The 19,762-nt window shown below is 45.1% G+C and overlaps 1 protein-coding gene across 1 annotated transcript; it reads left to right on the top strand.

Annotated features, from left to right (window-relative positions):
- The first annotated feature begins 559 nt into the window (after positions 1–559).
- EEF1AKMT3 (EEF1A lysine methyltransferase 3) lies at positions 560–18,676 on the top strand. The gene is made up of 3 exons (XM_077483659.1): positions 560–901; positions 5,810–5,921; positions 15,138–18,676. Exons 1-3 carry the CDS (start codon positions 731–733, stop codon positions 15,518–15,520), a joined length of 666 nt encoding a protein of 221 aa, XP_077339785.1. The 5' UTR covers positions 560–730; the 3' UTR covers positions 15,521–18,676.
- Positions 18,677–19,762: the final 1,086 nt, after the last annotated feature.

The raw sequence follows: 19,762 nt of genomic DNA on the forward strand, positions 1-19,762 counted from the left end.
GGTTACTAGCAGGAGCGGGCTTAGAATGTCCACTCATATTGTGTACTGTGTGCCGGAGTTGTGAAAACAGCCAAGTTGTCAAAATCTGCAATTACTTCTGCTGGAGAATCACTGGAAGTGACGTGGTTGGAGATTTTGGCGAGTTGGCTGGTTTGGTAAAACACTGGTGTATCGTCACATATGGCGACCCATCACTTTTGGCTACCCACTGGAATGCGCATGCAAGACGCCCCCATATGTGTTTCAACACTTTTACAACTATGTGTCTCCACCGCTAAGTCCAGGTTCAAGCCCCACCATCCAAGTGGACAGAGTTAGATTATAATTATGCCGAGCGAATCAAAGCCTCGCCTAAAGCGTGGCAAGCCAAGCGAGGGGCCATGTGGCAAACTTGTGCCTTACAATCAATAATTATACAGAACAGCTTGTTTGTAACGTCACTTCCGTAGCAAAATGTGATGAATAGCCGAATGTCACGTGACACGGCCGTACAGGTGATTGCTGGCAAACCAACGCTTTCCAAGAGACAGAAAAGAAAGTGATATGATTGAATGTAGAAGGGCCCCTGTTAGCGGGGGAGTAAGGACATTTCACACCCCTGTGTCTGTGCTATGATAACACAACACGGGGCTCTCCCAGTCCCTATCCTATACATTAGTCAGCTCTGCTCATCACACGTGGCGCTCTGTGACGTGTTACTAACAGGAAGCAGCATGGACTGAGCTCAGCCATGTACATGGAGGAGGAGAGCGGCCTGAGTGATGTGCTGCCGCGGGACCTGGCCTCTCTCTTCTCCGACACCTACACGGAGGAGAGCCGCTATACCTTCTGCGGCCAGCGGCTGTCCATCACTCAGCATTACGGATCCAATCTCGGGGTGGCGGCTCCGGTGTGGGAAGCTGTAAGTAGTGGGGGGAGTGTATATTATTATTGGTGGGAGATGTGTACAGCGACATCGTCTCCTTCCATTGTAGTGTGCTCCGTTCATCGTACACACAGCATTACTGCACCCATCAATAGTACACCCTTCTGTACTACTCGCTGCACCCATCTATAGTACACCCTTCTGTACTACTCGCTGCACCCATCTATAGTACACCCTTCTGTACTACTCGCTGCACCCATCTATAGTACACTCTTCTATACTGCACAGTTCTATACTACACCCATGTATACTACGCGCTTCTGCACTACACGCATGTATACTACGCGCTTCTGCACTACACGCATGTATACTACGCGCTTCTGCACTACACGCATGTATACTACGCGCTTCTGCACTACACGCATGTATACTACGCGCTTCTGCACTACACGCATGTATACTACGCGCTTCTGCACTACACGCATGTATACTACGCGCTTCTGCACTACACGCATGTATACTACGCGCTTCTGCACTACACGCATGTATACTACGCGCTTCTGCACTACACGCATGTATACTACGCGCTTCTGCACTACACCCATGTATACTACGCGCTTCTGCACTACACCCATGTATACTACGCGCTTCTGCACTACACCCATGTATACTACGCGCTTCTGCACTACACCCATGTATACTACGCGCTTCTGCACTACACCCATGTATACTACGCGCTTCTGCACTACACCCATGTATACTACGCGCTTCTGCACTACACCCATGTATACTACGCGCTTCTGCACTACACCCATGTATACTACGCGCTTCTGCACTACACCCATGTATACTACGTGCTGCATCCTTCTGTACTGCACCCTTCTATACTATACACTGCATCCCTGCACCCTTCTATACTACAAGCTTCCTTCTACACTACACACTGCGCCCTTCTATACTACATGCTTCTGTACTACACACTGCGCCCTTCTGTACTACACGCTTCTGTACTACACGCTTCTATACTACACACTGCATCCCTGCACCCTTCTTTACTACACACTGCACCCTTCTATACAGAACATTGCACCTCATGGGGGCACACAGCTGTTGCTGCAGCAAACATGCCTCCCTAGCTAGTGCCTGCATCCCATTCATTACTATGGAGAGGCGTCTGCTCTTAGGATGCATGATAACTGACCTCTCTCTCTCTCCATAGTAATTAATAGGATTTTCTCCTCACACAAGAGAGACTTGGCAGTGATGATTGTGTGGTCCCTGGGTGATTTACAGCATTGGCCTGGGAGGAACATGGACAGGTAAGGCTACATGCACACAAAGGTAAATGGTGATATATGGCCATACAGTAGATCATAGACCTGTATTTACAGTGCACAGGGGCCACCACTGCAGTGTATTTCTGTCCATATTACAAAATGTGCTGTGCACCTGTAAATGCCAGTGCCTATTACATGGGCATGGATGTGGCATGCGCAAGTATTTATTTTAGTGCAAGAGCAGCCTAAATCTTTCCTACAGAAGACACTAGGCTGCATTAGTCATCTACATGCTATTAACAGAGGAATCTAAGCAGCAATAACCACCATGCTAGCAACAAAGGACACTAGGGTGCAATAGCCACCTGCATCCTTGCAAGAGAGGAAGTAAACAGCAGTGGCAATCTGCGTCCTAGCAACCGAGGACAGTAGGTGGAAACGGCCACCTGCATCCTAGCAACCGAGGACAGTAGGTGGAAGCGGCCACCTGCGTCCTAGCAACCGAGGACAGTAGGTGGAAGCGGCCACCTGCGTCCTAGCAACCGAGGACAGTAGGTGGAAGCGGCCACCTGCGTCCTAGCAACCGAGGACAGTAGGTGGAAGCGGCCACCTGCGTCCTAGCAACCGAGGACAGTAGGTGGAAGCGGCCACCTGCGTCCTAGCAACCGAGGACAGTAGGTGGAAGCGGCCACCTGCGTCCTAGCAACCGAGGACAGTAGGTGGAAGCGGCCACCTGCGTCCTAGCAACCGAGGACAGTAGGTGGAAGCGGCCACCTGCGTCCTAGCAACCGAGGACAGTAGGTGGAAGCGGCCACCTGCGTCCTAGCAACCGAGGACAGTAGGTGGAAGCGGCCACCTGCGCCCTAGCAACCGAGGACAGTAGGTGGAAGCGGCCACCTGCGTTGTAGCAACAGAGGACAGTAGGGTGCGGTGGCCACCTGCGTCGTAGCAACAGAAGAAAATGGGTAGAAATATAGAGGGAAACAAGGTGCGCTTTTATTAAAAACGAAAAACAGTGAGTGAAAAATCTGTGATGGACCCAAAAAAATTAAACAGCAGTGAAAATAAAATATAAAAATGAACATAAAAACAGTGAATCGTCCTATATATATATATATATAAATTAGTCCATGAGTATTAATCCAGTGCTTGCACAAGCCTGTGAGATAACTTGATGTCCGATCAACAATGCAGTCACAGCTCCCCTCCGCAGTATTGGACCAAAAGGCAAACCAAGATAGCTCAATCCAGCGGGCATACGGAGCAATCAGCAAATGAGACCCAGGGAGATGGAAAAAGGCTCACCATAGTGTGAATCGGTATAGCCAAAATGTATTACAAGTAAAAATTGCACTTGCATCGGAATGCAGGTAAAAAAATCAGGAGTAAAAACAGTAGCTGGCCGGCTTGCAGACACCCGTTCAAACTACAAAGTATGTAGTTGTCCTGTAGTAGACAGGACTGTTTAGGATATAAAAACGTAAGTGCCATGTAGTGTGCACAGGGAGGTGTTGCCAGTCCTCCCTGTGCACACTGCACACTACATGACACTTACTTTCTATGAGAGTGCAAAATGTGTGGTTGGCTCAAAGTGCACCTGTGTTCAGACTATGGTCATTAAAGTGGTTTGTTAAGCCACTATCTGATCTTTATAGCATCCCCTCTGTTAGATAACAACCTGTGTGCTAGTGCCTGTGATTTATAAAATAAAATTATTTCTACCTGTTTTCACAGCACCTCCTGCTGCTCCCATGACTCCCGCCTCTCTCCTCTCCCTGTCTAACAGCTCCAGTGGGTGGGGCCGAGAACTCCCACTGTTGTCAGGTGGGGAGGAGAGAGCTGGGAGTTAAGTGCGCACCGGCAGGTGCTGTGAAAACAGGTAGAAATCTGCTTTTTTGTTGTTGTTTATTCTCATAAAGCACAGGCACTAGGAATCGGGTTGTTATGGTATAAAGAACAGATCAGTTTTGTAGCAGCCTTAAAATGCCCCCCCCCATTGACTGCTCCCTGTTTGCTGCAGTTATTCATTCCCAGGTTACTTGCCAGCCTGCAACAAAGTGAATTGTCCTGTCTAACAGTTCATGTTAAAAGCAGGGGTTTAGTTTGCACACATTTGCAAATACATGCGTAAGCTGCAGAGGTTGCCACAAGGCACCCCAGTTTTATCTTTAGTCCTAACTCTAGAAATTTTGAGAGCCTCCATAGCTGGAGAACATACTGTATATACTAATGGATAGGTTGAGGGCAGATAAGCCTGGAGGCAGCCCACCCCTCCTTAACCACTTCCAGCCCAATAACATCATATGACGTCGTCGACTTTGAGTGGGGAAATCTGAATAATGCCTGCAGCTACAGGCATCATTCGGATATCTTTTAGAGCCGGCGATTCCCTGCACTTTAAGAACAATCGCAGCGGCCGCTTGATCGTTCTTGCAGGGTGCGGGAGAGGACGTCCTGTCCCCCCCCCCCTGCCGCCCTCCGGCGTTTCTCCTGGCTCCCCTTTACGATCCGCAAGAGGGAGCAGGAATCGGTCCATGTTGGAAATTTACCATAGAGAATCCAGTGGGCCAGATGGCCCCCGGACATCTCTATGATCTTTCAGAGGCCGGGCGCAATGTTATGACATCATGTCTGGTCTCTACAAAAAATGCCACCGCCTTAGCTGGGAAGTTGGGAACGGTTTTTATTTTTTTCAGGCTTCTTAGCCTGGAAGCGAGATGTGGAGACTTACTGACCCCAGATCTCGCTGTAAAGAGGTCCCGTCACGCACTATTCCTATTACAAGTGATGTTTACTTTCCTTGTAATAGGAATAAAATTGATCAAAAAAAAAAAAAAGTTAAAAGAAATTGTCAAAATAGAAAAATAAAAGTAAAATAAACAATAAAAAAAAAATGCACCCGTCCCTGTGTGCTCACGCGCAGAAGCGAGCACATATGTAGGTAGCACCCACATATGTAAACAATGTTCAAACCACACATGTGGGGTATCGCCGCAAACACAAGAGCAACAATTCTAGTGCTAGACCTCCTCTATAACTCTGAATGGTTAACCTGCAAAAAAGTTTAAAGAGTCACCTATGGGGATTTTTAAGTACTGAAGTTTGTTGCCATTCCAAAAAAAAAAAACATGTTTGAAAAATGACTGCACAAATTCCGTGTGGGACGTTTGCAATGGCCACCATTTTATTCTCTATTGGTCTCTTCTAAAAAAAACATTTTAGTGATTTTCTAGCAAGAAAATTATGATTTTTACATGTAGGGTGAAAGTGTCAGAAATGGCCTGGGTAGCAAGTGGTTAAAGGCACACTGGACATCCAGCAAATGGCAGTGAATGTGTCCATTGCGCCCCCTCACTAAACGGTACATATGGCAACTGGCCTTATTTTATAATTGACCCTGTGTTGACAAGGTTACTTTAATTCCCTGTGACAATGGTCACCAGGTTAAATAGAGAGGGTTACCCTCCGTAGTAGGGACACAACAGCAATAACACTTTGACAAAATTGCTAATACTTATTCATTCTATGCAGACTGGCTTGAAATACACTTTAGATGCATGCTGAATTCTCTCCTATAGTTTTATATGATATGGTTTAGACCTGTGAGTTTAAACTCTAGTCATTAGTAATGGTATTTTTATTAATTTGCTCTGATTTTGCATTACAGGCTCTGAATTTGTGCGCTTACTTTGAAGAGCAGAAACTGAACTTCAAAGGAAAGAAGATTATTGAGCTGGGTGCTGGAACTGGGATTGTGGGGATACTGCTATCTTTACTAGGTATGTCAGCAAGATAAATGCATTGTCAAGAAAAACCTTGCACTGCTTAGTGGTTACTGTCTGAACTGACCTACATAATTCAAAATAAAAATGCTGAAATATCATTTTGGTAAAGGATAGTAGAAATTATAAACTTTTTTTTTAACAATATTTGGAGTGGGTTGAGGGTTTTTATTTTAGCAAAACGTGTGTGCTCTGCCCAAGCAAAGGTTTGCTTTAAAACCTCTGTCAGGTTTTTATTGCTGTCTTTGTCCCTGTTGGGGAGATTCTTCTCTGTATGAGCTGGTGACCATCATCACCAGGATAAATAGTGGTGGGCTATCCCAGAATTTTGCAGTTATCATTGAAACAGGACAGGAGTGGAAGTATATTGAGATTTGAAATTGATGCTCCTCACCACTGGTAAGAGGTCCAGATACAACTTTATTGCATTAGAAGCCAAGACTACAATGCAGAAAAGTAGCCAATGCAATTTGGGGGTCACAATGCTCCCTTCATCGGGGCTTGACTGGCAACAATATAAACAAGCTAGAAGGGAACTGGACCTACAATGGTATTTTCTCCAGTGTTAAAAAGAGACACAGGCCTTATCAGCAGCTTGTTTGGGGTAATATGTCAATGGGGGACATATGACAACAAGGATTTAACCCCACTTTGGAGAGCTTTCTACTTTAATTGTTGTGTCTCTGAAGAAATAGTAAACAAGCAATAAATGCAAATTTCTCCAATGCAACAAAGATAGCAAAAAACATGACAACTATTCCCTATACTAACCATGACTTAAAGTGTTACTAAACTCACAACAGTAAAATAAGTTTGTATATGCAGTAAAGTATGCTTGTTATACTCGCTGTGGAACCTAAGGGGTTAATCATCCGCATTGTGTAAAAAGGCTGTTTGATCCTGTATTCTCTGAACCTCCCTTTCTTCCGCTGTCCCCGATCCATCTCCTGATAGTACAGAGCCTTGGAGGCACTCTGCACATGCACAGTTTGGTGTGTATTGCTAGAGTTTTTTTTTGTTTTTTTGTTTTTTGAGGGTGGCTGTGATCAGCCCAGGGCCAATGAGCACTGTCCAGACAGAGGGTTGGGGGTCTTTCAGCCTCATAGAACAGTCAGAGGAGACTGGAAACTCCTACAACCAGTGCTTGGCCGGACACTGATAGAAATCACAAGACTATATACTGCTGATGAGAAAAGGTATTTAGCAGTTTATATTTACTAAAATAATTGTATTTCTATGTTCTGAGTACTGTGGGAGGTTAGATATAGTGAATGCAGGGTCCTGGGTATAGTAACACTTTAACCACTACAATACAGGGCACTTTCGCCCCCTTCCTTCCCAGCCCAATTTTCAGCTTTCATCGCTCTAGCGCTTTCAGTGACAATTGCGCGGTCATGCTACACTGTACCAAAATGAAATTTTTATCATTTTGTTCGCACAAATAGAGATTTATTTTGGTGGTATTTATTCACGACTCCGTTTTTTATTTTTTGCGATATAAGCGCAAAAAAGCGGAAATTTGAAAAAAAAACAATATTTTCTTTTTTCTATTTTAAAAGAAATCCAATAAAATCAAATTTTGTCATAAATTTAAGCCAAAATGTATTCTGCTACATGTTTTTGGTAAAAAAAATTCCGTTAGGTGTATAATAATTGGTTTGTGTGATCACGGACATATGTACGCAAATGATCATGTACATATGTGTGCACATAATCATTGGGACAAGTGATTTTAGTGGGACATATGTGGGGGACATGTTTTTATTATTAGGGACATGTGTTTTTATTTTTTGGGGACATGTGTGTTATGGGGACATATGTGGGGACTGTGTTTACACTGTGTGGTGTGTTGTGTGTTTACACTAGACTGAAGATCAGTGAGTAAAAAGCTGTAAAAAAACAGCTCATACTCACTGATCATCAGCCGGCTGCAGCAATCTGCTCTCCTCTCCTCAGCGATGACTTCTGTGTGAGGAGAGGAGGAGCCGATTGCCTAGCAACCGGCTGTTTGTTTACATCACATGACGGCCGTGATTGGACACGGCCGTCATGTGATCAGGAGGGCCAATCACAGAGCCCACCTGCCGATCTGAGATGCGCCGTGTCCCGGTGACACGGGCGAATCGGGATCGCGCCGCTGCGTGGGCATGCGCGCGCGCGATCCCGCTCCTCCTGATGGACGTTCCTGAATGTCCTATCAGGAGTAGACGGCTCCCACCCGGCCGTATATGTGCATTGGCCGGGTGGGAAGTGGTTAAGCCAAAACCTTTTTTTTTTTTTTTTTTATCAAAATGGATAGTAACAGGTGTTTCTCTTAGAGGATTTTCCTTCACCTCTTGCTTTGGTGATGGTTCCCACCTTTTGGATTTTCCTTCCCTTTCGATCTTCATGAAAATGGTCACCAGAACAAGTAGAAGGGTGAATTTTCGCAGCAGGGACATGGCAAGCAATGAACTCTTGATAAAAGTCTACCAAAGTCTACACATTCCCTACCCTAAACAAACTTAAAAATAATACATTTTGTCTTTACATATTTTTATTTTTTTAATTGTACAGAGATACACTTTAATGTAGTTATTCCATCGCAATCAACAGCTCCACTTTAAAACATGTTTTGTACAAACCAATTTGTCCTTTTTTTTTTTGTTTGTTTGTTTTGTAGCTGGTTAGAAATTTTGTATATTTTGTTTTGTTCCCAGCCATTCCTTGGATAAAACAAGGTTTTCTGCTATTAGTATACCTATTATACCTAGTAGTATTACATATATTAAAGTAGAAAGCCTTCAGTAGCCAGGACCCCCCCCCCCCCAATACTTGATCCCAATCTTATTCCAGCTTTGTGCAGGAGGGCAGTGGCTCTCTCCCTCCTCACAGGGCAAATTGATAGCAGCAGGGCCCATTGGCTCCTGCTGCTGTCAATCAAATCCATTGACAAGGTCACGGAGGATGGGGTGGTGTCTATGAACGCAGGCAGCGGTGCTTGGGAGTGAGCCCACGCAAGTACTTCCCCAGCAAGGAGCTTGCTAGGGGGTTACTCAGAAGGAGCTGGCAGAGGACCCCAGAAAATGAGGATCAGGGCTTCTCTATGCAAAACTATTCCACAGAACAGTTAAGTATAACATGGTTTTTTATTTTTAAAAATGAAATGTAAAGGTTTAGAATCACTTTAAACTCTGCTGTATGATCTGAAGTCCATATATGTCGGTGCAATAAGACAGGGCTCGACAAACCCCAGGCGCCAGGTCACCAATGCGACCAGAAATCGCAACCTGGTGCCTAAGCTGCCACCAACCCACTCACTATTGATGCCCCAGACATGCAGCGCATGAACACTGACTGCCGTCCTCCTCCCTCCTCCACACTCAGCGGCGCCGCGCTAAGTGTGTGAAACTGACGAGCAACGAAGAGAGGAGGATCTGTCAGATTTCAGCTTGATGTCGGGGTGGGCGGGTACCGGCCGGGGTGGGCGGGACCCAGCAACTATCAAACACCAGCCAATGGGATCTGGGTGGGCTGCTATGTGTATGTGGCCCCCTCCCCTTTTCTTAAGCAGCCCAATCGTTGGCTGGTGTTTGATAGCTGCTGAGTCCCGCCCCGGCCGGGTCCTGCCTATTCCGGCATTAAGCTCAATTCTGACAGCTCCTCTGTTACATTTCAGTAACGGAGTGCTCCGCGTGAAACCTGCTAGTGCCAACCAGTGCCACCGCCAATCAATACCACCTGCAATCACCAATCAGTGCCACCTGCCACTACCAGTCAGTGCCAACCAGTGCCACCGTCAGTCAGTGCCACCTGCCACCGCTAGCCAGTGCCACCTGCCACCGCTAACCAGTGCCAGTGCCACCACCTACCAGTGCCACCGCCAATCAGTGCCAACTAGTGCCACCTGCCAACACCAACCAGTGCCACTGCCAATCAGTGCCATCTACCAGTGACAATTAGTGCCACCGCCAACCAGTGTCACCTGCCAGTTCCAAACCAGTGTCACCTGCCAGTTCCAAACCAGTGTCACCTGCCAGTTCCAAACCAGTGTCACCTGCCAATGCCATCTGGCAGTTCCACGTGCCTGCCACCTGCCACTACCAATCGGTGCAACGTGCCACCGCCAATCAGTACCAACTAGTGCCACCGCCAACCAGTGCCACCTGCCAACACCAACCAGTGCCACCGCCAATCAGTGCCATCTGCCAGTGACAACTAGTGCCACCGCCAACCAGGGCCACCTGCCAGTTCCAAACCAGGGCCACCTGCCAGTTCCAAACCAGGGCCACCTGCCAGTTCCAAACCAGTGTCACCTGCCAGTGCCATCTGTTGCCAGCCTTACTCTTTCTGGTCAGCCCATAACCCTGATGTAACAGTGTTTGATTGGAGTTACTGACTGGGTGCTCCATTGTGAGTTATGCCACGTACACACGAACTGACTTTTTGACAGCAAAGGTCCGACGGAACGAGTCCGTCGGACAATTCGATCTTGTGTGTGCTCCATCGGACCTTTGCTTGGCAAAATTCTGGCGGACTTTAGAAATAGAACATGTTTTACATTTTTCCACCGGAACTCCGCCGGACCCAGTTCCTACCGAGAAATCCGCTGGTGTGTATGCTAGTCCGACGGACAAAAACAGACGCGAGGGCAGCTATTGGCTACTGGCTATGAACTTCCTTATTCTAGTCCGGTCGTACGTCATCACGTTCGAATCCATCGGACTTTGGTGTGATTGTTTGTGGCCAAGTCTGTTCATTCGGAAAGTCTGCTAGAACTCCGCCGAAAGTCCGTCGGACCTAGTCCCTCAAAGTCCGGTCGTGTGTACGTGGCATTAGGGATAGGGGTGAAAATGAGTGGCCTTACCCCGGGAGCTGACAATCCATACCACTCTAAAAAAAAAAAAAAAAAACTGGCTCCTAACTTTTTTAACTGGCTCCCAAATTCAAAGCAAATTTGTCAACCCCTGCAATAAGAACAAGTTCCCAATGTCTTTCTGCAGCATAACTGCACAAGCATAGTACAGCAAGTTCAGACGTAAGAAGTCTGAGTGCTATAGTATTTTTTTCTCTAGATCCTACTGGTGGGCGGATAAGAAATTTAAGAGGCACTTAGCTAAAGGTACATTTGTCTTTTCAGTTTTTGTTTCTTTTGTCGCAGTCTTTAAAAGCTTAAACAGACCTCTTCTTGTTTGGTGGAAGTAATGAGGCCCATTACCATTTTGCATCTTGTGCAGGGAATGTTGTTCTAAGTGTTGTGTGGCTCCTCGCATGAACAGAGAAGTAGTGAAGCTCGGTTGTTTAGAGCACCGTATATACATATTACACCCACGTATGGGTCCTTTTAAATTAGAAAATGTTTCTTGTGAGTGCTTTGATCTTAGAAACATGATATTGTGGATTCATTCCTTTTTAATGACTGGAGTCTGATATCAAGAGCTGTTTGCTGCCTCCAAAAGGCTGTTGGGTAGAGCTGTTGTGTTTTCAATCAGCAATGATTTTCTAAATGGAGAGGTTGTGTCAGGTCAGACATCTGGCAGACAATACTGAAGCTTTTAGCAGGCCTGTCTGTGTTAATTGATTTAAAGTTACTGTATGAAAGTAAACAAGTTGTTGATGTGATCTTCGTATCTTTATCACTAAATGCAGACAGGTTAAAATTCTACCTAATCACTCTCTCCATTGGTACACAAATACCCAGAATAAATTTAACTGCTTGCTGACCGCCCTATAGCACTTTTACTGCTACAGAGCAGCAGCTCTGCGCAGGATCACGTGTGTGTGTGCGCGCGCGTGTATGTATGTGTATATATTTATATATATATATATGTGTGTGTGTGTGTGTGTGATCCTGCACTTCCACCTGCAGGGGGCATTCGTGCTTCTGCTGTGATAATTCACAGCAGAAGCCAATATGCGGGTGCCAGGCATAGGCCGCCCTCCCATTCTTGATGCGTGGCAATTGATGGTGTCCTCCGCCAATCACTATCAGTCATGGGTAATCCTAGGCATATATTTTCCTGCACAGCAGCACCTGGGGCGGAGCTAGCCTTACTCCTCCTTTCAGGACCAGTCACCGGCCAACAGGGGCATGTCTCCATATATCTGCTAATATCGCCGGGTCCTAGTGCCGCCTAACCTCCGAGGCACAGCAGGAATCATTCGGGTCACTATCCACGCAACACAATCACATCAGACAGCAATATTGTTAGTATTGCTGATAACGATGGTGCAGTTGACTGCCCCCCCCCCCCCATCCTGGCGCCCCTCTCAATACAGCACACCCCCCCCCCCCCCCCCCCCCCCGGCAGCAGATCAATAAAGTATACAGGTCACTCAACTGTGAAAAGAAAGTTTTCTGTAGGCCAGGACTTCCTCCAATAAAACAAACTATTTAAAAATACAGGGGAATTCTAATTCCCAAACAAATGGATGCCAACTCCCCAAAATTGTAGGTGCAGGGGATTTGATTGAGTATAGTTTATACACAGAACAACCACCTATGGGTAGATAGGAGGTAAAAAGTGATCTGTCTTTCCCCACGTGACATTAAACCAAACAAATCAATATTATATCAATTATATTATCAATATTAATATGTCTATATTATCACATTTAAATAGGACAAAACAACCCGTCAAAAAATGTGGTCAAACCCTTCACCATACAATTGAAATTAAGAGAACAGTGTTGTCTTTACAACACATCCATTAGTCCGGACCACATCAGGAGCCACTGTGAATATGCTCCACAGTTGTACATGACTCCAAATCAATATTTATAAATGGAGTTAATACCACATATGTATAACTGCATAAGTCTACACACTGTCCCTCATCCCCAGCATGTCCACCTAGATGCCTCTGTTATTCATGCTGACATATATCACAAATCTATAGGCTGGCAGAAGATATGAATTCAGCAAATAGAGAGGTTATATCAGTGTCTATAACGTGGAAGGTCCTCAGCGAATCAGTTATTTGTGCACATTAGCTAGACTTTTAGATCTAGAGGCAGGCTCGTAATGCACCTTTAGCAGGTAATATAGTTGTGGCAGTAGAAATGAAGTAAGAAGTCATCAGCAGGTTAGCGGTAGATTAAAGTTGAGTATAGGCACCATACAGTAGGTCAGAGAGCAGTCAGTAGAAAGTGCAGCACCTCCAGGGTGCAAAGTCCACCTGTGAGTATGTATACAAACATAAACTGACACAGCTAACCCAAATCCAACAACCTCCAGCTTTATCATCACCAGGCATTAAAGGATAAGTTTGATTTAAAAAAAATAACTGCAAATTTTTTTGCAGGTAAAATAAATGTGCATTTATTATTTTTTGTAACAGGAGCCTGGAAAGTATTGCATCAGTGATCAGCAGTTCGCTGATGCCATGCAGGACTCCTGCACACTGTCAGTGTTATCTGCTTGCCCATACATCCCGTACACAGCTGGTGCAAGGTTTTTTGACACCCTAGGCAAAATCTCATTTTGCCCCCCATTGGCTGCAGCCCTGACTCCACCATCTTTTGCCCTGCCCTTGTAAAACATGTGACCTACCTGACCACATACACTGACCTATGTGACACATACACTGATATAACTGACTCATACTTCCTGCACTACTTACACACACACCCCCACACACTCTTCCTTACTTCTCCATGGCCTCATCGTCCATCACATCTCTCCTGAGGGCTCTCTCTAGCACTGGGTGGGCAGTATTGCTTAGGAGTCCCCGTCGGTGCCATCCAGATGCTCCGTGGTGTCCCCTGCTGGTCGGGAAGTCAGCTAAACTAACAGCCACTGCACGGCTCTCATGATCTCCACTAAGCCCCCCCGGCTGCGCTGTACTCACACAGGCCGCACCAAAGGGACAGGCTGGAGCAAAGGAGTCCTGGGGTGGCAGCGAGGAGGGACACATTGTAGGATAGTGGAACGGCACCTGCAGCGGATGTGTTCCCGGGACAGCAGGCACTGAATGGGGGCCAGCGATCAGGAGAGCTGAGCTCACACATGCCTGGAACTTCACCGCACTGTGACAGAGGCTGTGGCTGCCCCCTAGGTGGTAGTGCGCCCTAGGTGGCTGCCTAGTTTGCCTAGTGGTAGCAACCGCCCTGCCCGTATAAGTAAGCTGATGCTCGCTGACAGGAAAACTCAATGAACTACCACAGCGCTCCACAGTGCAGTGCTATTTCGTTGAGAACTACAAGCAAACAGCCACTAAGGATGTTGGGGGTTGTAGTTCATTCAGAGACACAGAGCTGTGTGTATGAATTACGAGGCCTTTTTAAAACAGTGACAGCTTGTACGGGGGAACTTGTACCTGTAATGCTGCCACAGGTGGCAGCTGCAGTACTGAGAACTTGTTGCATATTCCTAACGGTTTACTTATACTTTAAGTATATCCACAACTAGTTCTCCATGGTTGTATGTCAGCAACTGAGACTAACACTATTGTCTCACTGTGTCATTCTCACCCACCCGCTGCTCTGCCGGCATCCTACTTGGTTTCTGTGCTTCCACCTCTCCTTCAATGTTGCTCCACTGCTGCTATCCCTCAGTGGCCACATTGGGGGGGGGGGGGGGGGAGAGATCACTTTTTACCCGTGATCTTCCCATAGGTTGGTGTTCTTTGCAGGAAGTCCTCCAAGTCTGCATTTCCTCCCTAACTATATGTGTAAGGGCAGGTACCAGTGAACATTCTTGTGGGCTAATCACATACACAAAGGGCAAACCTGCACATATGATGCATCAGTGTAACCTATGTGGACCCCAGTATGTGAGCCATAATTATCTAACTGGGTATGCAGCCTCACATTCTGCAAGGCCATAATAGAACTCACTCTTTATTTCACTCGCCATCTGAAAGGCCACCCCGAAAATAAGGATCACAAACTGGTCCTTTGTGTAAGAAGTTTGACAACTCCTACTACAGAGAGTTTGACATCTGGCGGACACTCAGGTTATGGTCTATAGCAGTGATGGCTAACCTTGGCACCCCAGATGTTTTGGAACTACATTTCCCATGATGCTCAAATACACTTCAGAGTGCATGAGGATCATGGGAAATATAGTTCCAAAACATCTGGGGTGCCAAGGTTCGCCATCACTGGTCTATAGCAATTATCTGTGAGGCTGACTTTTTAAACCAGAAATTTACATTGTATTAAAAAGGGCACAATGTAGAATGATACATGTCAAAGATAATTACTGAAAATAATTGTTTCTTATTCTTGCAGGTGGTAATGTGACCCTGACAGACCTTCCACATACTCTTTCACAGATTGAGAAAAACGTTTCTGCCAATGTTCCCGATGGCTATTCACTTAACGTGTGTGCATTGTCTTGGGGACTGGACCAGACCAAATTTCCACAGGACTATGACTTTGTCATTGGGGCAGATATTGTGTATCTGAAGGAGACCTATGACCACCTTCTCCAAACATTGCAGCACCTCTGTTGTCCCAGCACCACCATATTTCTTTCTTCCAAAATGCGTGCCGAGCATGGTACTGTGGACTTCTTCCAGGATGTCCTGCCCAAGTATTTTAATGTACAACTTGTTTGGAGAAATGCTGAGGAGAACATCAACATCTACATTGTGACCCAGTATCAGAACTGAACTCTCATTCTTGGACATACAATTCCTTATATTACATTCCAGAAAATGAAAGTAAGCCCAGTAATGTGAACCCCAGTCATAGCGTTAAAGCTGAACTCTAAGCAGATATAGACAAACGCCATTTAATACAGTTGTGTAGTCACTGATAAAATCATTAATTGTAGAATACATTTAACTACTATAGGTACCTTCATCAGTGTATTTAACTGTTGTCTTGGAGTTCACTTTTAATGCTTTTCTACGCATAGAAAGGGTTCTCCAGTATTTCGAAAGGAGGATGTTTTTAAGGCAGATGTTTTAGGACACATTTTAATGATTAATTCATACCAAATACATTTATATGGTTTTATATGGTATGTTTATATTTCACAGAAGAGTGATAATGGGTAAACCTGCAGCAACCAATCAGATTTCATTTTGGGGTAGTAATGTCTGACTAATGAAAAAGGAAATTGAATTGGCTGTAGTTAGTGCACATTGCTTTATAGGATTCTGCCACATGGGTATAGTGGTAGATGTTTTCTATTTTACATTACTACATGCTGGATTTTCCTGTACCTTTACTGAAAACAGAGCCTGACCTACTGCTAAATTTTGCAGCCTTAAACAAATATCAGGTCAAGAGGATATCAGCGTGTACATGCATGTAAAGGATGTGTTCACACTTACAGAAAAGATGTATATTCTATTATCCCAGAAGTCAGGCTAAATATTCCCACCCCTCTGGTACAGCAAGTGAAGAGAAAACTAGTTCCACCTGTTTCAGAAAAGCCATCATGTCAAACAGGTATTAGGCAATGAGATGACAGGAACCTGAGGGAAATGCAGGTCTGTACAGTTTTTTTTGCCTTGAATTAAAGTTGCACTATTTTAAAAACGACACATGGGAGATCCCTGGACTACAATTGGCATTAAGTGGTAAAGGCCAATATATGGCACCAATAATGGATCTGACACTGGCCTAGGTCAAAGGTGATAGAAACTTGCTGGGATTTTTTTTTATGTTGGGGGTAGTCTAAAGCAAAGATGAGAACTCCTTGAACTGAACAGACACAGATTTACTAAAATTGGTGCAACTGTGTATGGTAGCCAGTCAGCTTCTTACCTCAGCTTGTTCAATTAAGCTTTTATAATAAAACCTGGAAGCTGATTGGGTTCTATGCAGAAGTGAGCAATTTTCTGTATTCCAGCTTTCGTAAACAAACCCCACAATAAGAGCATTGCCAATGTGGGTACCAGACTCAGTTTATATCATCCCTATGGGATGAATATTTAGTCTGTGTAACCTCATATACAGTTTGACTTTGGACTGAGTTCACAAACCAGGAGAGCCTTCTGTTACTACAAATGACACATTTATCCCTGCCAGGATATGCCAAACAATAAATCGCCCATGGATTTAAAGGGTATCGACCAAAACAAGCATTTACGTTTTTCAGACATCCCAACCTGCAGAAACTCATTTCAGGGAGGTGACGTTTTGCGCCGGTGTTGACCCCCCCCCCCCCCCATCACTGCCAGGTTTTTTTTTTTGGTTTTTTTTAATTGCTACAGCCTGCAGATCAGTCTTCTCTCTGCCTCCACCTAGCCCCCTCCTTCCCTGTTGAACAAGGTGGTTCTACTCTACATTTTGGATTATCATTTGATATATTGATAACTGGTGGATGACTTACCCTAACAAACTTCACCTGCAAAATAACATACTGTAGCACATGATATAATTCATTCCTCTAAGTCAGGGGTGCCCAACCTTTTGAAGAGCAAGGGCCACTTAAGCGTCTTGGTAACCAGTCACGGACCACAATGTGAGGAGCGGGTGGATGGCATGTCCGTGTCCACTCTGCATTTGGAGAGCGGACACGGACACAGCCCGCGATACTTTTTAGCAGATAGTATTGGAGGTAGAACACAAGTCGGTTTATGTCTGCCACTACTTAGAGGTGAATGGAGGGTCCAATGGGTCGGACTGTCAGACTGACCGCGTGAAAGGGGTCCAAGGCTGCTTTCACACTGATGCACTGCGGTTCACCCGCACCACGTGTACAACGCAGTGTACCTTATGGCTTTCCTGCAGTTTGTAATAGACTTCTATTATATTCTGCAAGAGGAAGTAAACCCTGATGGGTTTACTTCCTCTTTGATTCCCTGCAAAGGTAAAGCATAATGGACTACTATGCATCGCATAGTAGTCCATTATGTGTCACTTACCTGAAACAGGAGCCAGCGATGTCACCGCTGTCCCCTTGTGTACGGAGCCTCCATCTTCTTGGTGGGTCTCGCTGCTCCGGCGCTGTCATTCAACGGAGATGTGATGACGTTACTCCCACGCATGCGCACGGGAGCCGCCACTCACGGCATATCACCGTTAACAGCTGCGCGCTCAGTATGCCTGCGCGCCGCTGTCTACGACGCATGCGCCATAGACACCGGTGCCTGTCTTTTGGCAAATATCTCCTAAACCATGTAGGTTTAGGGGATATTTCTAGGACCTACAGGTAAGCCTTAATCTAGGCTTACCTGTAGATCAAAGTGGTTTGTAAGGGTTTACAATCACTTGCAGGTTTGGTGCACTTTCAGAAAGCTCGCCAAACTCGCAGGTAATAATAGAAGTATATGGCTCAGTGCAGGTGACCCGCAGGTAAATTGCTCTGCACCTGTGGATCAGTTTGAAAGCAGCCCAGTAACCACTGCAGAAAAGATATGCCCATATATACACTGTGATTTTAGTAATAAACTGACCTTTAATAACAGTATTCTTTCTATTCTATCCCAGAGCAGGAGGTCGCGGGCCACATCTGAGGGCTCCACGGGCCACAGGTTGGGCACCCCTGCTGTAAGTCCTACAAACTTCCATACCTCCACCTGGAGTTGCTAGTAACAGATCATATATGCAGAAGATAGTCTTATTAATGTAATATTTCTATTAAAATGTGAGACTGGGATGCTGAAATACTTTGTAATTAAAATGCACATACCATTTTTTAAAGAAAATATTTTTTTAAGGAATATTTTTTATTACCCACAAAAATTCCAAATGAGTTTTATAATGTTCTGATGTACTGCTGTTTTTAAAGAACATAAATTGGAGATTTTATGTCCATTTGAATACTGTAATGTTTTTAAACAAGTAAAAAATAAATGACAATATCACAGTAAGCGGCATGTGTTCTCTTTCTAAGTGGGAAAAGCTATTATTTTCACATGATTTTACAGCTTTCTGTACAGCACATTTAAATAAATTATTTCTATAGTGTAGCAATTCATGATCTTAAATACTTTCCAGATTGTCTTACTTTTCTGTATATTGCAAAATGCTTGTTTGCACCCTTCTGGTTACAGCTGGAAAGCTTTTGTAAAAAGGTAGAGGGGAGAGCGCCAAGCAAGCTCTTGGTGTGGTACTGTTTTAATAAGTGAAGAGTAAAAATATAAAATTAGCCACTCACAGAGGTGCAGAGCAAGTGTAAGGCTCACAACAGTAACGTCCTGGCTGAAGGAGGCGTGGCTTGCTTCCAAAACGTTCCCAGATTGGCTAGTCCCCTCCTGGTTGACAGACCGAGCTCCAGACTCTGACAGCTCTCTCCCTGGCGTCCTCCGTCATCGACCTTCTCTAGTGCCGCCGCTGCGACATGGACTGAGCCCTTACACTTGCTGTGCACCTTTTGAGTGTATATTTTTACTCTTTACTTATTAAAATGGTACTACACCAAGAGCTTGCTTGACGCTTCTCTCCCCTCTACATGGATCACAGCAGTCTTGCAACACCCTTGGAGTTGGTTACTGGATTCTAACCCTTTTATAGGCAAATTTCAGACAGGTTTTTTTTTTTTTTCTGGACTCTCTTATGGACAGTACACCCTGTTAACTCATGATCTATACATTTTGGTCTTTTGACACCTTACAGAGAAGGGTATTGCTGAGAATTTTGTTTGTAAAAAAAGGTGCAATACACAGGCTCCCGCAGACTAATCCTCCAGCCCCAGATCTGTATTGCGGTATGGACCTTCGGGTTATGGAGCTGGGGTACCTCTTCATTTTCACCTGGTGATTCTGCTAGTAACATACTTTCTGGCCTATGATGTATCCCATGAAAATGCTGCACTTTAAATCAAATGATTTTACCACTGTAAAGGGTAGAAGTAAATCATGATCTCTCCACCCCCAAAACTGAGAGGCTACTCATTAGATCATTGATCCTTGACTTAAACAGGTACATATGCACTTAAAAGGCTCTCTTCTGACTGA

Source organism: Lithobates pipiens, unplaced genomic scaffold, assembly GCF_037356315.1.
Source record: "Lithobates pipiens isolate NorthernLeopardFrog02 unplaced genomic scaffold, aLitPip1_a1.2 Scaffold_16, whole genome shotgun sequence".
Classification (NCBI taxonomy): domain Eukaryota; kingdom Metazoa; phylum Chordata; class Amphibia; order Anura; family Ranidae; genus Lithobates; species Lithobates pipiens.